This window comes from Tripterygium wilfordii, chromosome 19 (assembly GCF_013401445.1).
Source record: "Tripterygium wilfordii isolate XIE 37 chromosome 19, ASM1340144v1, whole genome shotgun sequence".
Taxonomy (NCBI): domain Eukaryota; kingdom Viridiplantae; phylum Streptophyta; class Magnoliopsida; order Celastrales; family Celastraceae; genus Tripterygium; species Tripterygium wilfordii.
Window position 1 is genome coordinate 4,273,895 of NC_052250.1, and position 10,123 is coordinate 4,284,017.

The 10,123-nt window shown below is 35.9% G+C and overlaps 1 protein-coding gene across 2 annotated transcripts; it reads right to left on the reverse strand.

Annotated features, from left to right (window-relative positions):
• Positions 1-1,439: 1,439 nt before the first annotated feature.
• Positions 1,440-4,636, reverse strand: LOC119985932 (NADH kinase). 2 transcript variants are annotated; one of them, XM_038830412.1, is made up of 5 exons: positions 4,464-4,636; positions 3,139-3,384; positions 2,924-3,004; positions 2,107-2,258; positions 1,440-1,944 (listed from the first exon to the last, which is right to left on the reverse strand). In XM_038830412.1, the coding sequence occupies exons 1-5, from the start codon at positions 4,554-4,556 to the stop codon at positions 1,584-1,586; spliced, it is 933 nt and encodes a 310-aa protein (XP_038686340.1). In that variant the 5' UTR covers positions 4,557-4,636; the 3' UTR covers positions 1,440-1,583. The 2 variants fall into 2 exon arrangements, with proteins under 2 accessions (XP_038686340.1, XP_038686339.1); XM_038830411.1 differs by having other exon boundaries at positions 1,440-1,950.
• Between the last annotated feature and the right edge of the window lie 5,487 nt (positions 4,637-10,123).

The window sequence follows — 10,123 nt, forward strand, 5'->3', positions numbered from 1 at the left end:
TTTCTTTTCTTTTTTCTGTTAGGTTTGCATGTGATTGGGAAATCATGACAGGTAAAAGAAAATTTGAATCGGGAAGTTCGAAGAGGAAGAATAAAGAAAGACAAGATAAACTCACACAATCTCTCACGGGATCTATGAATAGGTATGTAAAACCTACAAATATGCTGCCAAAAGGCTAAACTTGATCACAACGATTTAATTGACAATTTTGCACACCAAAAGGCTAGAAGAGTATCAATCCTTTCTTCTTAGATTTAGTTTAGCGTTATTTGGTTTCATTTGATGTAATACATTTATAAGTTTGAGTTGCTTAATTTCTTGGATATTGGTGATAATTTATGTGTATTCAAAAACTAATTATATTGTATTTTGGATTTATTAGATATGTTGGATTTCAGATTTATAAAAAAAAAATATTTTGGGGGATGAGGGCCTCATTTTCTTAACTTGTCTAGGGCCTCCAAAATGTTAGAGACGGCCCTGGAAATCATACGCCATGCTTGGCATAAATGTTCGAAGGATTTTGGCCATTTGAGTTCGTTTAGGGCCTCATATTTGCAGTCAAAGCTCGGAGTTGACTTTTTCGCATGTTTTATTTTAATTCTGTTTTAATTTAGTAATTAGTTTTTTAGTTGGATTAAGGTTTCCAAAACATATTTAAGCCTTTAGTTCCATCAACAGCTCACTGAACTTCTTTGCATTAGATAGAGGAGCATTGATTGAGCATTGGATGAATATGTCAGATATGGGTCTTTTGATTGCTTCAAAGTTCAATGTGATATTACACGTTTTAGGAGACGTTGTTAGCTTGACTTTTTGTGTAATAGAGGTGGGACCGAGCCAATATTTTTGTTGCCCCAGCAAATGGGACACCATTACAATTGCCCTAAGAAGGGAAAAATCCAAGACAATGAGTAGGAGAGAGATGGTTAGACTTGCTGATAAAATTTAAAAAAAAAAACACTCTAATTATCATTCAATCGGACGATTGCAATTAAGAACCTTATTAATCCCACAATTTGACCAATGATTACTTACACTAATAATGTGGTGAATGGCCATCAATCAATCACGCTTGTCATAAACCTTTATGTCTAAGTGATGAGTACCATAGCTATACCCTTACACGTGACAAAAACTTAGGCCTAAAATCATTTGGTTGGCCGGTCCGCTACCCAAGGAAAGTTGTTGCTGTGAGATAACTTTTGTCAATCATATGATGGGTTTATATAGTAAATAGGGTGGGTGTTTTTAGAAAAACCCAGAAAACAATCACACGAAAGGTGACCCCCGAGACAAACTGATAACTCATCATATAATCGAATGCCAACATTTCCAAAAACTGGCATTAGCCGCATTCACACTCACACTCAATCGAGTGTTTATAAATGCATTTTTTCTAGTTGTCATAGATGTTCAGTCTAAGGGTTTCCCAAAAGAAAACAAAATTTATCATGTAATTATAGAATCTACATCTATATATCCATTTGCTATTTACAACATCCACCGAGATAAACTCCTACCTAAATCCCGTTGCATTTTAGCACCGGGAGAACCTAGCAGAAAAAGCTCCCGATACTTCATTACAGCAGCAAATGGTCTGGCAAGAAAACTTGCAGAACTGGAGCTTTTGAAGACACTTCAATGCTATCCTCATCTTGGATCGCATGGAAGACATGAGAACCATCAATATATATTCTACCCTCTTCAGAGAACCATGTAGTATCCATGTACTGGTTGTATTTTATTAGGCCATGCGTTAAGCTTGAGTTCCTCATACCAGGTGAAATTGGCTCCCTCACCATATATTGTAGATCCTGAGATAAAATAGGCATTGCAAATCCACCTGCTGAGATCATTGCAGCTGTTGATCCAGCAGCAGTGCAGACTCGAAGACCACTTGATCGGCAGTTCACCAATGGAGAGCAAGGCTGTCTATCCCCTCTAATTCTGACAATAAACCGACAATAATTGAAATGCACTTTAAAATTCTACATGGCGAGTTGCTTGTAATTCAGCCAACATGCAGAATCAAGACTAAAAGCATGTAAAATTGTAAATAGAACCTGCATGGCTATTGGCCATGCCCTGCAGTGAATTCCTTACTTGAATGATAGCCGAGAAACTGCTGCTGGACACGGGTGAGCTATCAAAATGTCATTGAGAGCATATGTGGACAAACGCTGTGAATTTATGCATATTGATATTCTTGTCAATTTGGAAGGAAAAGCTCGGTCCTCCAAGACATCATCTAGTACCTGAAATAGTTTCCAAGATAAAAGGAAACAAGCGATGAAGTTTTCACTTTAAAAGAAATGTGCCTTTTTGCAAATATAACAACATAAAGGCCAGTCTCGATCTTGGATTCAAAGAGAAGACTAAGACAAAATAGAGGTGTAACTTAATAATTTGGAAGCAATGACTTGACTTCGAGGAGCTCCCTCCAATGGCAAGTAGAAAATGATCTAATTGATTAGCATGCTTCCTTAATGCAAAATGTTCGTGTGTTAAAGGCAACTCTCGTGCACAAGCTCTCACAGTGGGCTGGGTCGGGGACATGCAAGATGTACGCAGACATTACCCCCACGTAATATATGAAGAGGCTATTTCCAGGAATTGAACCTGTGACCTCTAAGTTGCACCTGCAACTCTATCACTGAACCACATGTTTATTTGTTATATTGAGCTTGAGCATGTTGAAAAAAGGGGAATAATGTTTAACTACATGATCAAGTAGGCAACAATAACTCCTCATTCTATAACTATAACATCATTGTGTGTCCTTTCAAAATTTTAAAATGACACATGATATAATCTGACATTTAGGCTTTAGCAACCCATGAACTTGTTGTGAATTACTTCTTTATGCACGATTGCATCTACGGATATAAATTTCTTTCTCGACTGTATCAAATCAGCTTACTTGTTCAAAGTTTCTGATGGTTGCTGCACACAAATAACCAGTGCTTCTAGTAGCATTAAACTCGCTACCAATTTCTCCGACCTAAACAAAAGCAAATGAAGTAAACTATTCCAATCAAGATAAGTTACAAATTAAAAGATGGTAGGTAAGAAGAATGCAAAGAAAATTTGTATTTTTCATATGAATTCCAAAAGTCTACAGCTTTGCCTGAAAACCTCTTCAATTTGTGTTGGGTCAGAATTCACGCCTAGAACTGGAACTGAATCATCCATAAAGTGGCTAGCCTGTAAAAGAGTGCCATCACCACCAACAGTCACCACCAAATCTACATCGTGAATCGATTTTGTTAAATTATTACGAAATACAGGTTCCCAATCAACTGATTTTTGTCGCAAAATCCTCTGGCAGAAGTCTATAGCATCCTTGTGAACCTTGCGCCTGTTATCCAGATGATGTATAATCTGTAGATTTTGAGTGGAAAAAAATTACAAGTTTGTGAGAGAGAGAGAGGAAGGGAGGGAGGGAGGGAGCAGTGCTAACGAAGGCTTAAGAAGTATACAAGGCTTAAAGGGTACAAGGTTAAGCAGTGCTAACGAAGAGCTGGAGTAAGATTCAACCTATACAAAATTTTAACCCTCATAAGTGTGTGGGCATCGAAGTTTATGTGTGTCCACATATATAATCAGACACTTCGAAAACGTATGTACTTGAAAGCTAAAACAAACCCATTATGAAGAAGATGGAGAAGGTTTAAATTCACTATATAAGCAGGAAAGACTCATACTTGCAAGCCCAACTATAGTCGTCCTACGTAGTTGTTCCTCCCACCCGAAACCATTTTTTCAATGAATGTATTAATGTTTGAAGTCTGTGGCAACTAATAATTGGTTGAGAGTTCTTTTTCTTACCCACCCCCCTCAACCCCCCCACTTCATGTTAAACAGATCGACACAAGGGACATGAGCCCCAACTGCAATACAAAGAATTTATCATAGACACATAACATAGGCAACAATTACAATATTACATTGCACGCAAGAGCATACACATAATGCAATCAACGCCTGATTTGCATGATTTCCAGGAAACTCTTCCACCTAAGTACAAGGAATTTAATTTCAACTTTGAAAAAAGAACATGAAAATGTTAATACATTCGAGGTTCCTCCATTTATCATTTTTCAAGAATTCAAACGATCATTAATGACGGCTCAAAACAACAATTTAAAAGTCTCTTTCTTGGGCATTTTATCAGGCAGGACATGCTTATGGACTTTGAGGTAAGTTCTAAAGTATCCGCCACATTGCACACATACAAATCATTACCAAATAGACAAAGTACCCCATATCAAGTGAAACACGATTAAACCACCAAGTATTTGAACTATGTATTAATATATTTTGTTTTTCCCAGTGTTTTTAAGGCAAATATTCAAAGAAATCAGGTTTAGCATGACAGACCATCGAGACAGACATTTCAACAAACAGTTTGAATGCAAACGCTACAAAGAAGTAAAAAAGAAGGAGAATAATTGGGATACCCGAGGGTTCGTGAAGCGAGAAAGGCCGTTCGATCTTCGAACGGGGTAGACGTCTAATGGTTTCAGCAGCAACAGCAGCCTCTTCCTTACCATCTCTCTTTGCCCCTCCAAACTTTGCTGTACCAGTCGGCAGTCGGCAGTCGGTACTATAGCGAAGCTGTTGTTGCATTTGCCGTTCCCTTGTGCAGCCATTTAAAATTAAAAAAAAAAAAAAATTTAAAAGAATGATGAATTTTGAGTAAACCAGGCCTGGGCTGGGAATTAAAATTTCGCCATAATTTACGATTGTCCAATTCAAAACCAGGCCCGGCCCATTTTTGTTGTTTACTTTTACGGGGTAGTAGAGGCCCTAGCCCTCAAAGTTTTTCTAAAAAAAAAATTAAAAATAGATAAAGATATGTATTCAATTTCTTTTTCTTTTTCTTTTTTCAAATCTACAAGTTTTTGCAACAATTTTATTTATTTAATTTCATTCAACTATCCCGATTTATCTTTCAATATATAAATAAAGGCAAAATTATTGAGAATTGCACTATAAAACTTCTTTTAATCTACCCCTAAACAAATTTTTATTCCCATAGGTACATTCTAATTTTTTCCAACAGGTTCAAATAAAATTTATTTCATTAAAAACAAATTATTTAAAATAATTTTTTCCCCAACCCTCAACCATTATTTTACTTCTAAATTTCAACAATCAAATATATTTTTCTAACATCAGTTTGATCGGACAATCAAAACTCATTTGTTTGAGCTCCGATTAAAACAATTTTTATGGCGTTCGAAAGAAAATTCGAAGACCCAAAGAATTGTATCTAATATATTTTTAGAGATTCGAACATTTTAAAGTTAAATTGAGATTCAAAGTTTGCGCATTGGGGTTGTGTTTTTGAAATTAGTGTGTTTGACGTCAATGTGTTCGGACAGTCATAACTCACTCGTTTGAGCTTCAATTGAGACAAGAGAAATTTTATTTACATACCACAAAAACACTATCTTTACACCACTTTTTGAGCATGATAAATTAACATCAAAAAATTATAAGTCTACACATAAAATTGTAGTGAAAAAACCAAATTATCCTTGATTTGTAAAATATTAGAAATACTATTGTTAAGTTTACACAAACATTGTCTCTCTAACCCCAAATTCAACCTCACACTCTCTTACCGATTTCACCATTGCCCAGACGATTGCTGCCACTGATTCTGCACACCATATTCGACGTCCATTTTTGACCAAGATGAAGCCAATACCAAGGTGAAATAGTTTGACTTATAAGGAGGTAAGCCCTTGATTTGTAAATCTCTTAAATTACATAAATATCTTATGAAATCGAACAAATCGAACAAAATGGGTAAAATAATTGTTACATAGCATGAGTGTGTGTGATTTATTGTAACATTGTGTGCAATTTTGTCTAGAATCTGTGGAGATAAAAATCAGCACACTAGGTTCAACATTTTGTACAGAAAACGATAGTATCATGTCGTTTTTATTCGTGGGAAACGATAGTGTCTCGTTTTTCTTAAACTTAAACAGCACAATGTCGTTTGTTAAGATAAAAAATGAAACATTGTGTCATTTTTTATGAATGAACACATCACATGTATGTCGTTTTATTTCCATTAAAAATGACACAGCCTGTCGATTTATTTTATCTGCCAACACAATTTATGCATTTTTTTCTCTGTATTTTTTTCCCATTCAGTAATGGAAGTGTACACGCGTAAACATGATAGACCTATAGCCTCTGCTTGGAGAGCACGTTCTTAACAAATTCAAGAAGAGACAGTGGATCTCAAGATGATAATAATCCACCATTAGCGGATGTTTCTGAGTAGACTACTTTTCATAACGGTCCTCAAATATTGGATGCCATTTCAAATTTTAGTCATCACATTACATGCAGAATATCATAAGGAAATGTAAGTAACTTTTTTTAGTATAGAAAATATTTCATTATTTATATATTACTGTTTCATTAACTTACTCAACTATTTTAGGAACGTGATTCTATTCATATGCATTCTCGCGAATCTAAGCTATTGGAGTGAAAAATCCTTATGGCAGCCACCTGATTCAGATCGCTTATTGATAGCAGTAGTTTGAGTGTCATTGCATCTTGCACATTTGCACAGTGTGATCGATGGTAGATATCTACACTTTTGGAGCGTTGGTACTCAGATACCAACACATTCCACTTCCCATTTGGTGAGATGACTGTGACTTTAGATGACGTGTCTTCTATATTGCATATTTCTATTAAGGGACACACAATCGTTGCGCCTAGATTGACTACTGGGACTGCCGTTGCACTAGTTAGTGATGCATTAGGAGTGTCCACTGTAGAGGCCGTATCTATACTTGAAGGCTTGATTGACTTCAAGTCTAGTTTAGTGTTGTCGATGACAATTGCTCACAGAAGCAGATAGTTTCATGTGCACGTGCATACTTATTGCATCTGCTAGGTTGCACTCTATTCATAGGTAAGAGTGGCACTCGAGTCCATGCACACTATCTGCACTTGCTTATGGACATTTCTACAGTGAGAGATTATGCTTAGGGTGCGGTCGCACTTTGTCATCTATATTTGTAACTTGGGGATGCCACTAAAGAAGACACTAGACAGGTTGTTGGGTATCTCACCTTTTTAGAGGTATGGGTTTGTGAGCATTTTCCATGAGTCTATCATGTTCGATGCCCATCAGTTATATGTTACTTTGAGGATCTACTCAGAGCTTCTCGTTGGCTAGATAGGGGCGTTCTTGGAGGTGGTGCAGATTTAGAAAAAGTCACATGGTTGATTTTTGATACGATGTCATCACACGAGGTTAGTAAAAAATTTTACAAGTTTATTTATTTATTTGTAACTAACAAAATATTATAATCAATCATGAATTACAGGTTGTGTGGGAGCCATATCTAGATGCCATACATTTTCACTCCTGTGATATCTTTCTTCACTGGTTATAACCCATTCATAGATGTTATTGAGCCTTATAGTCCACAGCACGTCCTCCGTCAGTTCAGACGTGTGGAGATTATTCCACCCCTTCCTCTGGCTCCTACCTCCAATCGCGAGATCATTCGTCATAGGAAGTGCAAGACTGACGTGATCCATGTTCAACCATATGAGAGATAAAGGAGTCATCTATTGGATGACAGTTTACGGAGTGTCCCTGTTGGGATGGATGGGAGAGATTGTGTTGATGGATTCATGGAGTGGTATGTGTCTCGTACTCATTTAAATGTTCATCCTGAATAGTTTGCTAGGCTATACCTTTACCTTAGCCATGTCCATGGGGTGTTGCTGACATTGTAGCGTATGATAGACTACATCACACTGTACAGGAGGCTGTTGATATTGGGCATACAGTGGTTAGTAGGGGTCGTGGATAATATATGGACAATGCTGTTGATGAATTAGTGGATCGATTTGAGAGGATTGCGCATATATTCGATGACATTGGATTACTTCGTCAGCTCTGACATTCTTGGATGACTATTGTATATGAACTATCTTATGTGTAACTTCCCAAACTTTATTATGCAAGTAGACTAAAATGTAAAATTCCATTAATCAATGTTTAAATAAAATATATCATCATAACAACATAAAAAGGTCATCCTAGTCACTATCTATATTGTATACCTCTCTAGTGGCAACATTTGAACTAATTAATTCGGAGAACTAAGTAATACGATCTTGATAAGCTGCATCCCACCCATCAGCTTCGAAAGTATGATAGTGATGTCAATACAAAGCCACTAGTGGCATCGGACACTCATCAATAAGGCTTTCCTATATATGCATACACATTAGTAGAAAAAATAGTAATTACATGAATAAATATAGAATACTTAATTTTATCTTACCTGCACAAAATGATTTCCGTTGATAAAACCCAGTGCTGCTATCATGTTATTAACATAATAAGGTTTCGGGTGACTTCTAAGTGGTAAGAACGTCAAACATTAATGTTGTGATAACAATACAAACACAACATTATAGATAGTTCTAAGTGTGGTTGCATTTGATGGAAAGTGATTTTTATGGTACAAAAAATTTTCTTTGGCCGCATCAAATTCTTAGATATGTCTACCAACATCTCCGTTTTCTCATGAGTCAATCTCCTAGCATAACTATGCCCTTCACAATACTCAACAGAAGGATGATTGTGTGTTCCATTTAGATCTTCCAAAACCCAATTATCCCCTATTTTATTTTTCTTTCCCAAGTAAGAATGGATAACCACACTTTTTGGTACCAATAGACAGACGTTTCCTGACATTCTTTGAGTCACCACTAACCGTGGGCCTATATGAACCAAATCTTTCACAAGTAAGCAATACTCGTGACTTCATACCATTTCCACCACTAGGGGTCGGCATTGAGCTGACCTGGCCCTGTCCTGCCCATGCCTAAGTCGGGTCGGACCTGACTTTTGACTATATAATATTTATATATGTATATGTATTATGTGTATATATATACGCAGACATTGCACATATATAAACACACAGACAGTGCACAAAAATATATAAATGTATATGTATATACATATTTAATGAATTGAAAATGAATCTTTTTTTCCATAGCCAATGTATGGATGCCTTCATGATTAACTTGGAAGGGTTTGATTAAATCAAGAAACGGTGTCCCTAAAATAATGTTTTTGGTGATATCCTTGATACCAAGAAAATCAGTTGTAAAACCAATTCCAGAATTTTGAATAGTAACATTGGATAATTTAAATTTGATTTTTAAATCATCACCATTGGCAGATTTCATTCCTTCAATAGTAGTTTCCCAGTATTCACGAGGAACTAGATCTGCTTGAATACAGTTTAATTCTGCTCCAGAATCAACCAGAGCAATGGTATTAAAAGAATAAGAAGTTTTTATTTTGATTGTTATTTTGATAAACCATTTTTGACTAATAATAAGATGAGATAGAAGATCGAGAAATGGTTTTCTCCTGTCCTTGATAGGAATTATCAGCGATAATTCCTTCAGTCTCAATTTGATTTGTTCTTTCAATTTCTCCCAACCCACTAGGAGTTTCGGATTGAAGCAGACTTTTGCCTTTGTCAATAATTTGAACTAATTCATTGATTTGCCAGCGATCCTTAATTTGTTTATTTTTAAGAATTTTGATTTCATTTTTTATTTCAAAAATCTCAAATTGTAACTCCGAAAGACTATCACTATTTTTTAGGGGTTTTTTGTCATGTTTAGACAAGATGTCTCTTAGATTGCATGTGGCAACTGGTGCTCTTAAGTCTTTGTCTGGTCTATCTAGATTTTGTTTTAATTTTTCTAAATAGGTTAATTTAATTTCAGGGTCCTCAATGTGGTTGACCACATCAAGAAAGAAACCCTGGTCTCGAGAAAGCATGTTGCATTCAGGAGAAAAGGAACTAAAATCTTTAATTTGAAGTTCACTATCAGGATTACTACTGTCTGAAGATGTTTCATCATCAGTTTTTAAGAGTAGTAATTCTAATTTTTCTAAGATTGGAGCATCGAGTTCGAGCTCATGAATTCTTTTGTTAAGACGACAATATGTAGCCGTGTGTCCTGGTTTGTTACATTTAAAACAAACAATGGAGGACTGTGAATTTAATTTGGGTTTCTCTGTCCTAGGTGTAGTATT

What these genes read in the sequence shown, in the direction of transcription:
- LOC119985932 (XM_038830411.1), bottom strand. Translation starts at nt 4,556, where the DNA reads ATGGTAAGGAAGAGGCTGCTGTTGCTGCTGAAACCATTAGACGTCTAC. An exon ending in CTCGCTTCACGAACCCTCGG is followed by an intron (nt 3,385 to 4,463) that starts GTATCCCAATTA and finishes CAAAATCTACAG; the next exon opens with ATTATACATCATCTGGATAA. An exon ending in CCATCAGAAACTTTGAACAA is followed by an intron (nt 2,259 to 2,923) that starts GTAAGCTGATTT and finishes AAACTATTTCAG; the next exon opens with GTACTAGATGATGTCTTGGA.